This window comes from Thalassophryne amazonica, chromosome 4, assembly GCF_902500255.1.
Source record: "Thalassophryne amazonica chromosome 4, fThaAma1.1, whole genome shotgun sequence".
Lineage (NCBI taxonomy): Eukaryota > Metazoa > Chordata > Actinopteri > Batrachoidiformes > Batrachoididae > Thalassophryne > Thalassophryne amazonica.
The window spans coordinates 83598134-83616810 of record NC_047106.1 but is presented as its reverse complement, the minus strand read 5'-3'; the positions used below and the strand labels follow the sequence as shown (position 1 = coordinate 83616810).

Sequence of the window (18677 nt, the reverse complement as noted above, 5' to 3'; positions counted from 1 at the left end):
TAATTGAAGAAAATAAGAACAACCCCAGGTTTCTTTTCAGCACTGTAGCCAGGCTGACAAAGAGTCAGAGCTCTATTGAGCCGAGTATTCCTTTAACTTTAACTAGTAATGACTTCATGACTTTCTTTGCTAATAAAATTTTAACTATTAGAGAAAAAATTACTCATAACCATCCCAAAGACGTATCGTTATCTTTGGCTGCTTTCAGTGATGCCGGTATTTGGTTTGACTCTTTCTCTCAGATTGTTCTGTCTGAGTTATTTTCATTAGTTACTTCATCCAAACCATCAACATGTCTATTAGACCCCATTCCTACCAGGCTGCTCAAGGAAGCCCTACCATTATTTAATGCTTCGATCTTAAATATGATCAATCTATCTTTATTAGTTGGCTATGTACCACAGGCTTTTAAGGTGGCAGTAATTAAACCATTACTTAAAAAGCTATCACTTGACCCAGCTATCTTAGCTAATTATAGGCCAATCTCCAACCTTCCTTTTCTCTCAAAAATTCTTGAAAGGGTAGTTGTAAAACAGCTAACTGATCATCTGCAGAGGAATGATCTATTTGAAGAGTTTCAGTCAGGTTTTAGAATTCATCATAGTACAGAAACAGCATTAGTGAAGGTTACAAATGATCTTCTTATGGCCTCAGACAGTGGACTCATCTCTGTGCTTGTTCTGTTAGACCTCAGTGCTGCTTTTGATACTGTTGACCATAAAAATTTATTACAGAGATTAGAGCATGCCATAGGTATTAAAGGCACTGCGCTGCGGTGGTTTGAATCATATTTATCTAATAGATTACAATTTGTTCATGTAAATGGGGAATCTTCTTCACAGACTAAGGTTAATTATGGAGTTCCACAAAGTTCTGTGCTAGGACCAATTTTATTCACTTTATACATGCTTCCCTTAGGCAGTATTATTAGACGGCATTGCTTAAATTTTCATTGTTACGCAGATGATACCCAGCTTTATCTATCCATGAAGCCAGAGGACACACACCAATTAGCTAAACTGCAGGATTGTCTTACAGACATAAAGACATGGATGACCTCTAATTTCCTGCTTTTAAACTCAGATAAAACTGAAGTTATTGTACTTGGCCCCACAAATCTTAGAAACATGGTGTCTAACCAGATCCTTACTCTGGATGGCATTACCCTGACCTCTAGTAATACTGTGAGAAATCTTGGAGTCATTTTTGATCAGGATATGTCATTCAAAGCGCATATTAAACAAATATGTAGGACTGCTTTTTTGCATTTACGCAATACCTCTAAAATTAGAAAGGTCTTGTCTCAGAGTGATGCTGAAAAACTAATTCATGCATTTATTTCCTCTAGGCTGGACTATTGTAATTCATTATTATCAGGTTGTCCTAAAAGTTCCCTGAAAAGCCTTCAGTTAATTCAAAATGCTGCAGCTAGAGTACTGACAGGGACTAGAAGGAGAGAGCATATCTCACCCATATTGGCCTCTCTTCATTGGCTTCCTGTTAATTCTAGAATAGAATTTAAAATTCTTCTTCTTACTTATAAGGTTTTGAATAATCAGGTCCCATCTTATCTTAGGGACCTCATAGTACCATATCACCCCAATAGAGCGCTTCGCTCTCAGACTGCAGGCTTACTTGTAGTTCCTAGGGTTTGTAAGAGTAGAATGGGAGGCAGAGCCTTCAGCTTTCAGGCTCCTCTCCTGTGGAACCAGCTCCCAATTCAGATCAGGGAGACAGACACCCTCTCTACTTTTAAGATTAGGCTTAAAACTTTCCTTTTTGCTAAAGCTTATAGTTAGGGCTGGATCAGGTGACCCTGAACCATCCCTTAGTTATGCTGCTATAGACTTAGACTGCTGGGGGGTTCCCATGATGCACTGAGTGTTTCTTTTTTTGCTCTGTCTGCACCACTCTGCATTTAATCATTAGTGATTGATCTCTGCTCCCCTCCACAGCATGTCTTTTTCCTGGTTCTCTCCCTCAGCCCCAACCAGTCCCAGCAGAAGACTGCCCCTCCCTGAGCCTGGTTCTGCTGGAGGTTTCTTCCTGTTAAAAGGGACTTTTTCCTTCCCACTGTCGCCAAGTGCTTGCTCACAGGGAGTCGTTTTGACCGTTGGGGTTTTTACGTAATTATTGTATGTCCTTGCCTTACAATATAAAGCGCCTTGGGGCAACTGTTTGTTGTGATTTGTCGCTATATAAATAAAATTCATTGATTGATACAGTACCACAACTCCTCTCTTGGCACCCTGTAATAAGCTTTGTCTAAATCCACAAACACACAATGTAACTCTTTCTGACCTTCTCTATACTTCTCCATCAGTACTCTCAGAGCAAACATTGCATTTGTAGTCCTCTTTCTTAGCATGAAACCATATTGCTGCTCACGGATCTTCAACTGTTTTCTAAGCATAGCTTCTACTACTCTTTCTCATAACTTCATGCTGTGGCTAATTAGCTTAATGCCTCTGTAGTTACTGTAGCTCTGCACATCATCCTTAGAACTTAGAACTTATTTATTTGGCACACATCCTCGACAATAACAAAAACTGATACACAAGACAATTCCACAGTGACATGTGTGACCAAAAAGGGGGTGAGCAGAAGCAAAGCTTATAAACGCCCACCTCATATAAACATACATACATACATACATATATACACATTACCAACCCCCAGAGCAAGCACACAGGCGACAGTGGTAAGGAAAAACTCCCTCTGATGTATTGAGGAAGAAACCTCAAGCAGACCAGACTCTAAGGGGTGACCCTCTGCTTGGGCCATGCTACAAACACATTTAACAACACAAACTCAAATCCCATTATCATAAACATATCTAGTGAACACCGTGTCTTCGTCTACATACATATTTACATAAATATATACATATATACACATACATATATACCCTTGTTCTTAAAAATATGAACCAGCACACTTTGTCTCCACTCTGCAGGGATCCTCTCACTTTGCAAGATTTCATTAAACAGCATTCTTAGAAAATCCACTGTCATCTCTCCTAAACATTTCCATGCCTCCACTGGAACGTCTTCTGCACCAACTGCCTTTCCATTCTTCCTCCTCCTCATAGCTGCCCTCACTTCATCCTTACTAATCTCGTGCACTTCCTGATTTACACATCATCCAGCCTTTTCTAACTCTCATTTTCTTCATTCTTCAGCTCCTCAAAATATTCCCTCCACTTTCTCAATACACTGTCCTCACTTGTCAGCACATTACCATCTGCTTCCTTTGTCACTTTAACCTGCAGCAGATCCTTTCCAGCTCTGTCCCTTTGTCTGGCCAATCAGTGCAAGTTCTTTTTTCCTTCCTTACTGTTCAACTTCTTGTACAGCTCCCTATATGCCTGTTCCTTAGCTTTTCACACTTCTCTTTTCTCCTTACGCCGCTCCTTATACTCCTGTCTACTTTCTTCATCTCTCTGACTATCCCAATACTTTTCACCAACCACTTTCTCGTTATGCTTTCCTGAACATCTTCATTCCACCGCCAAGTGTCCTTGTCTTCGTTCCACTGTCCAGATGTCACACCCAGTACTTTTCTTGCTATCTCCCTCACCACATCTGGAGTACTTTTGCCATTGTTTCACACACACACACACACACACACACACACACACACACACACACACACACACACACACACACACACACACACACACACACACATATATATATATATATATATAATTTATTACAGCATTAATAACCATTGGTTCATTTGGGTATATGAATTACCTGCAACAGTGATTTAATTTGTTTTCATGACATTAAAAGCAGTCTTTTATATCTCTTTTATATCTCAACCCAGTCTTACACCATTTCGTGATGCCATCACAAAAAGTAAATTAGTCTATGGTTCCTGCACCTGTCACGAAAAGTGCCACATTTTTGTGACGGGAGCACAAATTTATTTTGTGACAGGAGCACGAAATGTGGGGTGACATGGGGGGGTGTCTGTGGGGCTTATGGTTAGGGTTAGGGTTAAACTGCGTGATTCTTAAATCATTTTATCCATTTATTTATAAATATTTTGTTTCCCTGTTCATATGATTTATTCCGTTCTTAATTATTTACTTTTATTAATTTTCACACGCTGTTGTCTGTGGTTTAGAGGATATAAGTTAAAACAATATTTAATTAAATTTAAAATTGAATTAAATCCATCGAAAGGGGCACCACCTGTATACCGCAGGAACATAATCAGGTTATAATCAATATTAAGTCGTCTTTGATCTGAAATTCATAAGTTCTGGATACAGTTGATTAAGCATCTGTCTTCAACTGGACACAAGACAACATAACTGGTGTAATATTTGCACATTTATTTACATATGTACTGGAACAAACAAATGTGGCCAAGATTCTGAGAATATCAATAATAATTCACAGTTTTATTACCGAGACAATCTGTTGATGATAAGAAGTAAAAAACAAGAGAAAGGAAAGAACGAAGTGTAGCACTAAATATAGAAATGGTTGGAATTTAGAGGCGAACTTTGAGTTCACAAGTTATTGTTTTTATGTTTAAGAAAATTAACAAAGAAAGGCACTTTGCATCACTGACAGCACAAACCATGGGAACACTTTCACTTATCTGGGTCCTTTGGATCCGGTGGAGTGAAATGGTCCGATTCCCTGATCGGCCTTTGCTGGCCTCGTTTCACCTGAGTTGGGTTAACCCACTGGGTCTCCTAGATGACTACAGGCATGCAGACTGCTTGGTTGGTTTCATAGCCAGACCGAATGTGATAGTTCAGTGGTTCAGTGGAAGTTGGATTCTCTGACTGACCCAGGATGAAGGTTTCGATGTTTGCTATCCAAATCCTGTGGAAAATCAATTTGAAGTCTTTGTAAAATTTCAGAAAAAGTTAAAGGCTTGGCAGTGAAAGTTAAGGATAAAAATTAAAGTTAACAAAAACATTTTTGGCATTGAGAGGAAAATGAAGAATTTGGAGACTCACAATTTTGCTCTTAATTTGAAACACTCAGCTAGGAAGTTGTCTTCAAAAGGCAGAGAGCTTGAGTCATGTCTTAAAAGTTATTAAAATTGGTGCATCAAACAAAACCCCCCAAAAAAAGAAACGCAATGCAACAAATGAAACAATGAAACAAAAGCCATGAGCTAAGACTATACTGAGAAAATGAAGAGCATGGAAGCATTGAAGAGAGTGTAAAAGCATGGAAGAGAGGAATATCGAGTTTCTTTGTTCCAGGGTCATTTTAAAGAGGCTATGCACGCACATGGTCATAAGCTCTGCTTATTTGGCATCAGGTTTCTCCCCAAAAGAAAGTTATTTGAATAACACATCAGATACAGTGAATGACATATACCTCCTTTCTTCTTTGACTAACACAATATAAGATGACTGAGCCATCTTCTAAACCATCCTAGAAGCAGGGAAGTGATTTACACAAAACACTGTTTTCACCATGACAATTCATCAGTAAATCAACAAATAACATTTAAACATGCACCAAGGGTTATAAAAGAAAGACTCATAACTTTTTTACACAATAGAGAAATGTGTAAGAAAAAATTAAATTGCAATATCCATTTTGTCTTTGGTTAACTGTAACAACAAGAAAAGAAACTACAATTTCTCTTTTTTCTTCGTTAAAAAGGATATTCGTGTATTGAAGGTACCGTATTCTTCCCAAAGGTGGAACTGTGGTTCGATTCCAGTGTTGGACCTTTGGACTTTTGTCATCAAGCTGGTTGAGCTGATCTGTTTTCATGATAAGGCATGAACAAGAATGTTTGAGGGCCCCTTCTGGAGACGTGAGATCCTATAAATTGATTACAGAGTACTTGGATGTTCATTTTTCCTGGCACTGTTTCAACAAGGGTCTTTGATCCATAGGGACTGTTTGTTGAAGCTTTCCAGAGGTGTCATAAATTTAGCTAGGAAATGTTTGGAAGACTGGTTGCTTTCTGAAAAGTTGGGGGCTTTCGGTGCCTGACAACTAGTCAAGTGATAACACAGTCCTTCATCTTAAGACATTCTGGCCTTAGAAATGTCTGGAGAGTCAGTTCTTTGTTAAAAGTGGAAAATTAAGGAAACTTTTGATTCTGTAAAGATATGTCTACGGCCATATTCGCTACAGTGGTGTGATCTCATCCACTAACTCCACTTTAAGGAAGTGATTTTTTTTTTTATTCTTAATGTAGACTGCTAATGTAAACATTGTACTTATGCATGTACTGTAGCTTTCTTTGACACAATAGAATGAATCTCCCACATATAATCGTCCATAATCTCTAGCAGGGATTACAATTTAAAAATTTATGCAACAGAAGCCATCAGTCCCTTTGGGTGTGTTCAAAGCTTGTGCCTCTAGTGTTGCCGATGTGGCATTTTTTACTCCACTCTCCATTATAGAGCAGCCATCCTGCTAAATGATGTGTGAAATCGCAATAATAGTTATGGGGCAGTCATATTGCAATCCTGAAAATACATCCTAGATGGACTGTTTATGCTAATTTAACAAGGAAGGCAATAAACTTCATCAGAATAAACAATTTAGTTTTATATGTTACTTCAGAAATATCTCCAGGGAGTCTCTTAATGAGTCTGTTCCTGTTGCACCCGCTCTGTCTCTGCTCTGGATTTCTGCCTTCATTACACTCTCCCCCAAACCCCTGCTCTCTAAATCTTACTCTCTTTTTTTTTTTTTTGAATCAGCTGATGTTTGGTCGATTTGGTCAAGTTGTGGAGAAGAAAAAGTCCATCACTCTTCGGGACATCAGTGCTGTAAGTGGGCATACCTGTCTATCTGTTTGCCTGTCTGCTTGTCTGTCTGTCCACTAAACATGTATAAACATGTCGGACTGTAGCACTGATCACAGAGGAGTCAAGAAATAGAGACAACACTGCTAGAATTCTCCCTACTGCACATAGTCACAGCCGAGCCACCATAGAGGGTGCGCAATGATTATATACAATTCTAGACTTTTGATGAGGTGTAGGCCTCGGTGAACCCCATCCTGACCAGGTCCGCATAATCATGGGTACTGTTGTGTGGGCCGCCAGAAGAGGAGGTACTGCTGGCCCACCACCAGAGGGCGCCCTGCCTGAAGTGCGGGCTTCAGGCACGAGAGGGCGCTGCCGCCACGGACACAGCGGGGAGTGACAGCTGTTACTCATTACTTCCTGACAGCTGTCACTCATTCTTCATCACCTCACTCCATAAAACCCAGACGTCATCTCCACCTCATCGCCGAGATATCGTACTTCATTGAAGGTAATATCCTCAGCCGTTTTGTGTTACAATATATCTGTATATTGTGAGTGTTTGCAGGAGTACCGGTTCCTCTATCTGTGTAAGCTGAGTGAGTGCAGGACGGCACTCTTTTCCCCTGAGGAATCACTGCGGTACTCATCACATATTGAGTGAGAGGTGGAGGTGGCATTCCCACCGTTGTTGTTACTGGGTGTACACACACCCACACTTGACTGTCTTTGTTCTCGCCAGCAGTACCAGATCCGACAGTCGGAGACGGTGATCACCTGGGAATTCGGGACTTGGCGGCTCCAGTATTCACCAGGTTCGGTGGTGGCAGAAATCGTGTGGTTCCGGCCCTTCTCAGGACAGACGTCTTCTATCCTCGAGCCTGCCCACACGTCACCTTTGTAATTTGACTGTAATCATATTCTGAGATTGTCTGTATATTCGTTGTGCACATTTCACAACATTAAATTGTTACTTTTTGGCTCATCTATTGACCGTTCATTTGCGCCCCCTGTTGTTGGTCCGTGTCACTACACTTTCACAACAGGTACACCGAAATTAAAAGTCTGTAACTGTTTTATTATATGGTAAACAAGAAAATTGGGAGTTTACTAAAACTGAAAAATCAATCTCAAGTTTCAGCTCTTTATTATTACTGTCATACTGCACCAACAGGTCCAAAATACTTCATGAGCACAATCTCTAAAGCCCCTTTCACACCGGGGCTGCCTCGAGCTTCCTGTGGTGTCATGACAACGCAGGAATGTCAGGTCAGGTGTGCAGCAGCAGGGGGCAGAGAGAAGGTGAGAACGCAGCCTGCAGGTTCTCTGCACAGAGGAATCAGAGTGCAGTTTGGCTGCAGACAGACTGTGCACTGTGATTTATCTTCTAGTTTATATTTGTGCATTGAGTTCTGTTATAGTTTATCTTTCCTACTTTGACCGCGAGATGCGCGTGCAAGATGCACGTGCGCACGCACACGAACGAACCGTCTGTGAGTAAATGTGGAGATGTCTGGAGTTATACTTGATCAATCAGTCTGTGAGCAGGACTTTTATGGACTGTATTTAAACACATTTGTGAGAGAAGACTGAGGAGCTGCTGCAGCCAGCAGCGTTTTTTTTTTTTTTTTCTGTGCCCTTAGTTTTTACTTCTGTGCCCTTAGTTTTTAGTTGGCAAAATCACATACCATATAATAATTTGCCTTATTTTGAAGAGAATTACAGACAGCCATACTTCTACAGTTATTGCTATAACTGGCGCAGCCAATATTAAAAATACATGAAATAAGTGTAAACCGGACTGGACAAACGAAATAACAAATAATAAATACATACGTTGCAACACAACTGCTGATTTTGCTTCTCCTAATATGTGGCACACAGCAGTCACATAGAATATCATCATACTGTCCGACACTACCTCTTGTTCACAGTGCTTTGTATGTTTCTATATTTCAAAGGTCCACAGATTTGACATGACGTCATTATGTTTCTTAATTCTTTTATTTGTCCAGCCACAGTCAACAAGCCAGCAAGAATTGACATTGCTAACAGATAGCAGTGCTGACTGCTTCAGAGTTCCATGTCCATACCACAGCTGTCCCTTTGAGATCACAAACCCAACATCACCTCCTCTTCAAGCCTTCATGTTCTCATTCTTGCAAATTGGCTAAATCTCCACGGCTTTGTCATAGACACATTTAGAATTAAAAGGTAGATGTCAAGCACTGTAAAGATTGGGACCAGAAATTCAGCTGACTGGGAAAAAAATGGATATGGATGAAGCAATACATTCTGGGTTGATTTTTCCTTTGTGCAATAGGGACAGTTAGCTAACAGCAACTGAAAAAACAAAGTGGATACTGTTCAGATGACTAGGGATGTACATCTGTGCCTGTAACACAATGATAAGCGGGAGAATTGGTACAATACAATCCATTTAACCTAGCCTGGAGTTTCATGAACACCACTGTGACCATTGAAAACCAGTGCCTATTCGCTGTTTCGCATTTGTTAATCTCACGCCATCTCGTGGTCCATGACTCACGCGAGAGGTCAGTGTCAGCAGAGTTCTGTTTCAGGGCACAATGTAAGCAAATATCGTGAAGTATGGACAACAAGACAACAGTGATGCACGGCAGAAGTCGTGATGCACATTTGAGTCCAGAATGTAGTTAGAAACGTCCATTGTTCAGTCTTGGTAGCTATTATCCCTAGCTTCTCCAAAAATATTAGTCCTGTCAATGTTCCGTATTGGCGGCGTTCATCCTTGACCCAAAATACATAAGCATACCAAACGGCACATATCAGCTATCCACAGTTTCTCCGTGATCAAAGTTACACACACGCACGCACGGAGAGCTTTTTGTCTTTTCTGCATTCTACCGCAACCAGGTGCATCTAATTTTAGACATGCGCAAGCAGAGTTGGTGGCGGAAGACATCAAATGCAACACACTTTTCAGTCATGGTACCAGCCACATGACACTTAAGTCATTCATGATAATGACAACATGACACTTGACTAAATTGACTAAACCAATTGAACTACAAAAACACAATAAATAAATAACATGAACAGCATTGTTAAACTAACATGAACCACAATACCAACATACATACCACCCCCAAAACCCCAACTCCCATGGTGCACTGCAGCACAACGTCCATTGTTTACTGGTTATCTAAAATCACTAATTTCTTGAAAAATATTTGCCCTGTCAACTTTCCCTTTTTGCAGCGTTTATCCTTGACCCAAAATGCATAAGCATACCGAACGGCAAATGTCAGCTTTCTCCGGTTTCGGCATGATTGAAGCCATACACACATGCGCACAGAGGCCACATGGCTATTGTAGATGATGATATTTACTGGCGAATCTGCAAAGTGTTACTATATTCATGGACAAGATGAGACCAAGACAAGACCAAAGTACTGCTACTTGGAGAAATATATTTCCAAAACATCTGTCTGCTTGTCTGTCCAGCCATCTTGTAATTTCTCTGCTCTCTCCCTCACAGGAGGAGCGCAGGCAGCTGTCCAGTATGTTGGGCTGTGAGATCTCCTCTATGCTGTGTGTCCCAGTGGTCAGCAGAGCCACCGGTCAGGTGGTGGCATTAGCCTGCGCCTTCAATAAGCAGGGCGGGCAGAGGTATGTATAGAACAGGATCAATATTTTGTTTGTTTGTTTGTCTTTCCGCTGTCCCGGATGTTCAAGGTTGCCACAGTGGATCGAGTACAGATCCGCACAGGGATTTGGCATAGGTTTTATGCTGATACCCTTACTTAAGCAACTCCAGTTCCACAACTCCAAATCAGAAAAAGTTTGGACGATATAGAAAATACAATTTAAAAAATGCTGTGATATTTACATTTACATTGGCTTCTTTTTAATTGCAGATGTATAAACCCAAAGTATTTCATGTTTTGTGTGGTCAAAGTTTTTCATTTGCTATTACATCAATTCCTGCATTTAAAGCCTGCACATTCCATAAAAAAGTTGGGACGTGAAAGCTTTTACCACTTTATAATGTCTGTAATTTATTAGGGACAGGCCAGAACTGCAGACAGGCAAATCTAGTATCTGCACGTTCTTCTTCCATGCCTTTGTAATGTGTGCAGAGTGTGGTTTTGCATTGTCTTGAAAAATGTATGGACATCCCGAAGAAGCTGTCATCTTGAACGCATATGTTTCTCTAATATATCTCACTGTACTTTTTTTGCATTACTTCTGCCATCACAGAAGTGTAAAGTCCTTTTGCCAGGGGCACTGACACAACCCTATACTATGATAGACCTTTGCTTTTGGACTTATTGCAAATAACAGTGTGGATGTTTTTTTTTGTCTTTGTGCCGGAGCACACTGCATCCATTTATTCAAAAGAAGATCTCTCGTACTGATTTGTCTGACCAAAATATATGTTTTCACATGTATCCAACCCAGATATCCCCAAACCCAGAGAAATCAACACCACTTCTGGACAAGGTTAACATAAGTGGACTGCATTTATATAGCGCTCAATCAGAAGCTCAAAGCACTTCACAGTAATGCCTCACATTCACACACACTCACACACCGATGCCAGGGTGCTGCCATGCAAGGCACTCACTATACACCAGGAGCAAAGTGGGGATTAAGGACCTTGCCTAAGGGCCCTTTGCGATTATCCAGCCTGACGGGGGTTTGAACTGAGGATCCTCTGGTCTCCTGCCAACCGCTTTATCACTAGACCTTTACCTCCCAACATAAAGCTTCTTTTTTGGACAGTAAAGTTTTAAGTGGCATTTCTGAATGTAACGCCATATTGACAAACGTTTTTCAAAATAATCCTTTGCCCATGTGGTTATATCAGCTATTGATGAATGATGGTTCTTGATGCATGGCCGTCTAAGGGATCAGAGATCCCCAGTGTTCAGCTTAGGCTTGCTCCCTTGCCCTTTACTCACTGAAATTTCTCCAGATTCATTGAATTATTTAATTGAATTTGAATTTGAATTGAATTTGAATTTATCCATCCATCCATCCATTTTCTTCCACTTTATCCGGAGTTGGGTCGCGGGGGCAGCAGCTCAAGCAAAGCCACCCAGACCTCCCAATCCACACACACCTCCCCCAGCTCCTCTGGGGGAACCCCAAGGCGTTCCCAAGCCAGCCGAGAGATGTAGTCCCTCCAGCGTGTCCTGGGTCTTCCCCGGGGCCTCCTCCCAATGGGACGTGCCCGGAACACCTCTCCAGCGAGGCGTCCAGGGGGCATCCGGAAAAGATGCCCGAGCCACCTCAACTGACTCCTTTCGACGTGGAGGAGCAGCGGCTCGACTCCAAGCTCCTCCCGAGTGACCGAGCTCCTCACCCTATCTCTAAGGGAGCGCCCATCTGAGCGTAACATCTGAGGCCGCCTACGGCTACATTCCTGGCTGATGGCGGCTACATCCGTGGCTAGCAGCGGCTACGACCGAGGCTGGGGGCGCCTGTGAACGAGGTTAGCAACGGGGAGGGTTGGTGTGCGGTGACCGGACCTGTGGTGGTGGAGGTTACGGGTGAAAATTGTTTTTTGCAATTAACAGTGGCCATACTAAGCCACGATAGTTAACATGGCACCACCCAAGAAAACGGAGAAACTTGAGGAAAATATAGAGGAGATAAAGACCTCAATAAACCAGATATTAAAAGACATGTCTAATTTAGACAAGCTGACGGTGGAGATTAAAGAACTCCAAAAACTGGTTAAAGAGAAGGACAAGATCATTAAGAAACTTGAACAACGTGTAGATGAACTTGAACAATTCACTAGAAAAGATGATGTTATAATATCTGGACTAGAAACAAGGCATCGGACATATGCAAGGGTGGTGGATTCTGGTGGAACCAGTGGGGAGAATGCACCACCTGAAGAACAACAATCATTGGAACAGCAAGTTACAAACTTTTTATATCAAAATGGTGTTGACATCCATCAAGACACAATATCAGACTGCTATACTGTTCCAACTAAAGATAGAAAAAATAAACTGTCTAACATTGTTATACGATTTACAAGCAGAAAATATAAAAATGAAGTATTAAGACAGGCAAAGAATTTGAAAGGAACAAGTGTCTATATAAATGAGCATTTAACAAAAAAAATGCAGATATTGCTAGGGAAGCAAGACTATTAAAAAAACAGAAGCACATTGTTGCTACATGGGTCTGGAATTGTAGGGTGTGGATTAGAGTAAAAGAAGGAACAAACGGTATACAAATCAAAAACATGGAGGACCTTACAAAATACAGACCTGAATAGACAATCAAATATGACGTCTGTTGGTAACTGGACCAACAAAAAAAAAAATCTGATCAAACATGGAAACAGATGATAAAATATATGACATAGACACTAATATTGATGAAAGTATATTTGACTTAAAAACGACTGGTTGCGAGTATTATACGGTAGAACAGCTAAATAGTGAAAAAATTGCAGAAGATACCCTGTCACTCTTACATATAAACAGTCGAAGCTTGTATTGTAAAATGTCGCAAATAAAAGATTATTTAAATCAGTTTAAAAATAAATTTAATATTGTTGCAATCACTGAATCTTGGCTTAATGATGATCTCATGACTGATGTTCAAATAGAGGGATATGAGCTGTATTTTGTGAACAGAAGAGATAAAAGGGGCGGTGGTGTTGCTCTGTACATAAAGGCAGATCTGATATGTACAGTTGTAGAAGAAATGACAACTGTGGATGACATCATTGAAATTGTAACAGTGGAACTTGTACATGAAACATCTAAAAATATTTTAATCAGTTGTGTATACAGAGCACCAGACACTTGTGTTGTGAAATTTACAGATAGAATAATAGAGCTATTCCATCAAATTAAAAACAAAACGCTTTTTATATGTGGAGACTTTAACATTAACATAGAGAGCTCCAGTTGCCAAAGAATAAGTGATTTTGTGAATTCAATGTATAGTTTGGGGTTATTCCACTTGATAACAAAACCAACCAGAATCACATCGCAAAGTGCAACGGTAATCGACAATATATTTACAAATAGAACAGATGAAATTATCAGGAATGGGATCTTGATGACAGATGTTAGTGATCATTTACCAGTCTTTTCAATATTTAAATATAAAAATAAGTACAAGAAAAAAAATTGTTATAAACTTTAAAAGAGACAAGTCAGTAAAAGCCTTAGAGGCATTAAAATATGATCTTAAAAATCAAAATTGGGAAGACGTTTATGTCAGTGATGTTAATGTAGCATATAACTCATTTATGAAAATATTGATGAAATCATATAATAAAAACTGTAAATTAATAGAAATTAGTAAGAAAAGAGTAAATAAACCATGGCTGACAAAGGGAATAAAAAATGCTTGTGCAAAGAAAAACTATTTATACAGGTGCTTTTTAAAAATGCAAACAAAGGAAACAGAACACAGATACAAAAAATATAAAAATAAACTATTGACAATAATTAGGAAACAAAAAAAAGATTATTATAGTGAACAATTAAATAAGAATAAAGATAATATGAGGGCAACATGGGGAATTATAAAAAGTGTGATTGAAAGTGATGGAGTGAAAGCAACTTTTCCAAATTACTTTGTCAAAGAAAATAAAGAGATATATGACATAAAAGAAGTGGCAAATGGGTTTAATGATTATTTTTCAAATGTAGGATCAAGTCTGGTGGGAAATAAACCAATAGTAGAAGATACATTACATACACTTGTAAATACGGTCAATAGTATTTTCCTGGACAATGTGGAAAAAGATGAAATAAGAAATATTGTAAAAAACTGTGTAAGCAAAAGATCAACTGACCATGAAGATTTAGACATGATGACTGTAAAAAGTATAATAGAAACTGTTATTGAACCATTTACTTATATTTGCAATCTGTCTCTGTCAACAGGGATTTTTCCAGATGAAATAAAAATTGCCAAGGTAGTCCCATTATATAAAAATGGAGACAAACATAAATTCTCTAATTACAGGCCAGTATCATTGCTTCCACAGTTTTCTAAAATTATGGAAAAAGTTTTTGTGACAAGGTTGGATAAATTCACTGAGAAACATCATATTTTAAATAATGCTCAGTATGGATTCAGAACAAAACATTCGACAGCTATGGCAATTATGGAATTAATAGAGAAAATATCAAATAATGTTGAAAAATGACACTGGATATTGAAAGATTGTATTGTAAAAAGGGGCAGAAAATATAAGACTTGTTCTTCTCTCTGCTCCTTTTCATTCTGGTAATGGAGATGCTTTATTTCTGCTTTTCTGTTTTTTTTTTTTGTTTTTTTTTTTTCTTTTAAATGAATGAAATAAATAAATAAAATAAATAAATAAATGCAGAGGAAACTCATCTCGGCCGCTTGTACTCGCGATCTCGTTCTTTCGGTCATGAGCCAAATCTCATGACCATAGGTGAGGATCGGAGCGTAGATCGATCGGTAAATCGAGAGCTTTGCCCCCCTACTCAGCTCTCTCTTCACCACGACGGTCCGATGCAGCGACAGCATCACTGCAGATGCTGCACCGATCCGTCTGTCGATCTCACGCTCCATCCGTCCCTCACTCGTGAACAAGACCCCGAGATACTTAAACTCCTCCACTTGAGGCAAGGACACGCCACCGACCTGAAGAGGGCAAAGCACCTTTTTCCGGTCGAGGACCATGGCCTCGGATTTGGAGGTGCTGATTTTCATCCCAGACGCTTCACACTCGGCTGCAAACCGCCCCAGTGCACACTGAAGGTCCTGATTTGACGAAGCCAACAGAACCACATCGTCTGCAAACAGCAGAGACGAGATTCTGTGGTTCCCAAACCAGACCCCCTCTACACCCTGGCTGCGCCTAGAAATTCTGTCCATAAAAATAATGAACAGAACCGGTGACAAAGGGCAGCCCTGGCAGAGGCCAATGTGCACTGGAAACAGGTTTGACTTACTACCGGCAATGCGAACCAAGTTCCTGCTGTGGTCGTACAGGGACCGGATAGCCCTTAGCACGGTTAAGGACGGTTTGCCAGAATCTCTTCGAGGCCGACCGATTGTCCTCCTCCATAGCCTCCCCGAACTCCTCCCAGACCCGAGTTTTTGCCTCTGCGACCGCACGGGCTGCGGCACGCTTGGCCTACCGATACGTGTCAGCTGCCTCTGGGGTCCCACCTACCAACAAAGATATGTAGGACTCCTTCTTCAGCTTGACTGCATCCCTTACTTCCGGTGTCCACCACCGGGTTCGGGGATTGCCGCCGCGACAGGCACCAGAGACCTTGCGACCACAGCTACGAGCGGCCGCATCAACAATGGAGGTGGAGAACATGGTCCACTTGGACTCCTCCAACCTCCCCCGGGATCTGGGAGAAGCTCTCCCTGAGGTGGGAGTTGAAGACCTCGCTGACAGAGGGTTCCGCCAGTCATTCCCAGCAGACCCTCACGATATGTTTGGGCCTGCCAGGTCTGACCGGCTTCCTCCCCTCCCAGCGGATCCAACTCACCACCAGGTGGTGATCAGTCGACAGCTCTGCCCCTCTCTTCACTCGAGTATCCGAGACACGTGGCCAAAGGTCAGATAATACGACTACAAAGTCGATCATCGACCTCCGGCTCAGGGTGTCCTGGTGCCACGTACACTTATGGACACCCTTGTGCTCGAACATGGTGTTCGTGATGGACAAACTGTGACTAGCACAGAAGTCCAACAACTGAACACCACTCGGGTTCAGATCAGGGAGGCCGTGCTTCCCGATCACCCCCTCCAGGTCTCACTGTTGCCGCCCACGTGTGCGTTGAAATCCCCCAGGAGAACAATGGCGTCCCCAGTCGGAGCGCTATCTCGTACCCCTCCCAGGGACTCCAGGAAGGTCGGGTACTCTGCACTGCTGCTTGGCCCGTAGGCCGAGACAACGGTGAGAGACCTGTCCCCGACCCGAAGGCGTAGGGACGCGACCCTCTCGTTCACCAGAGTGAACTCCAAGACATGGCGACTGAGCTGGGGAGCAATAAGCAATGTGACCCCAGCTCTCCTCCTCTCCCCGTGGGCAACGCCAGAAAAATGAAGCGTCCAGCCCCTCTCCAGGAGTTGGGTACGAGAGCCCAAGCTATGCATGGAGGTGAGCCCGACTATCTCTAGTCGGTATCTCTCAACCTCCCGCACAAGCTCAGGCTCCTTCCCCCCTAGCGAGGTGACATTCCACGTCCCAACAGCCACGGGCTGTGAGCATGGACCGGGCCGCCGGACCACCCGCCCTCGACCACCACCCAATCCTCTCAATCCAAATTTGAATTTAACCCCTTAACGCCCGAATTTATATAGCTGTATATAAAAAAATGTTTTGTGTGTGTTTTTGCCTTTAAGTAGATGGTATATAATGAGATTATTAATTTCACTTTTGCACAAAAACTAGATAGTAATATTGGGTATTCTGGTAATGACTTTATGTTATAATGTTATAATAATAATCAATTCAATCAATTCAATTTTCAATTTTTTTTTTTATATAGCGCCAAATCACAACAGTTGCCCCAAGGCACTTTATATTGTAAGGCAAGGCCATACAATAATTATGGAAAACCCCAACGGTCAAAACGACCCCCTGTGAGCAAGCACTTGGCTACATTGGGAAGGAAAAACTCCCTTTTAACAGGAAGAAACCTCCAGCAGAACCAGGCTCAGGGAGGGGCAGTCTTCTGCTGGGACTGGTTGGGGCTGAGGGAGAGAACCAGGAAAAAGACATGCTGTGGAGGGGAGCAGAGATCGATCACTAATTATTAAATGCAGAGTGGTGCATACAGAGCAAAAAGAGAAAGAAACAGTGCATCATGGGAACCCCCCAGCAGTCTACGTCTATAGCAGCATAACTAAGGGATGGTTCAGGGTCACCTGATCCAGCCCAAATATAAGCTTTAGCAAAAAGGAAAGTTTTAAGCCTAATCTTAAAAGTAGAGATGGTGTCTGTCTCCCTGATCTGAATTGGGAGCTGGTTCCACAGGAGAGGAGCCTGAAAGCTGAAGGCTCTGCCTCCCATTCTACTCTTACAAACCCTAGGAACTACAAGTAAGCCTGCAGTCTGAGAGCGAAGCGCTCTATTGGGGTGATATGGTACTACGAGGTCCCTAAGATAAGATGGGACCTGATTATTCAAAACCTTATAAGTAAGAAGAAGAATTTAAATTCTATTCTAGAATTAACAGGAAGCCAATGAAGAGAGACCAATATGGGTGAGATATGCTCTCTCCTTCTAGTCCCCGTTAGTGCTCTAGCTGCAGCATTTTGAATTAACTGAAGGCTTTTTAGGGAACTTTTAGGACAACCTGATAATAATGAATTACAATAGTCCAGCCTAGAGGAAATAAATGCATGAATTAGTTTTTCAGCATCACTCTGAGACAAGACCTTTCTAATTTTAGAGATATTGCGTAAATGCAAAAAAGCAGACCTACATATTTGTTTAATATGCGCTTTGAATGACATATCCTGATCAAAAATGACTCCAAGATTTCTCACAGTATTACTAGAGGTCAGGGTAATGCCATCCAGAGTAAGGATCTGGTTAGACACCATGTTTCTAAGATTTGTGGGGCCAAGTACAATAACTTCAGTTTTATCTGAGTTTAAAAGCAGGAAATTAGAGGTCATCCATGTCCTTATGTCTGTAAGACAATCCTGCAGTTTAGCTAATTGGTGTGTGTCCTCTGGCTTCATGGATAGATAAAGCTGGGTATCATCTGCGTAACAATGAAAAATTAAGCAATACCGTCTAATAATACTGCCTAAGGGAAGCATGTATAAAGTGACTAAAATTGGTCCTAGCACAGAACCTTGTGGAACTCCATAATTAACTTTAGTCTGTGAAGAAGATTCCCCATTTACATGAACAAATTGTAATCTATTAGACAAATATGATTCAAACCA

At 41.3% G+C, this 18677-nt stretch overlaps 1 protein-coding gene across 2 annotated transcripts in view; it reads left to right on the top strand.

Moving 5' to 3' along the window:
* Nucleotides 1-18677, top strand: part of LOC117508423 (cGMP-dependent 3',5'-cyclic phosphodiesterase) — a 762024-nt gene that overhangs the window by 688508 nt on the left and 54839 nt on the right. For both annotated transcript variants that reach the window (XM_034168188.1, XM_034168189.1), the window contains exons 12-13: nt 6707-6775; nt 10275-10405. In XM_034168188.1, coding sequence (XP_034024079.1) covers nt 6707-6775; nt 10275-10405 — 200 coding nt within the window. The remainder of the gene's footprint in view (nt 1-6706; nt 6776-10274; nt 10406-18677) is intronic.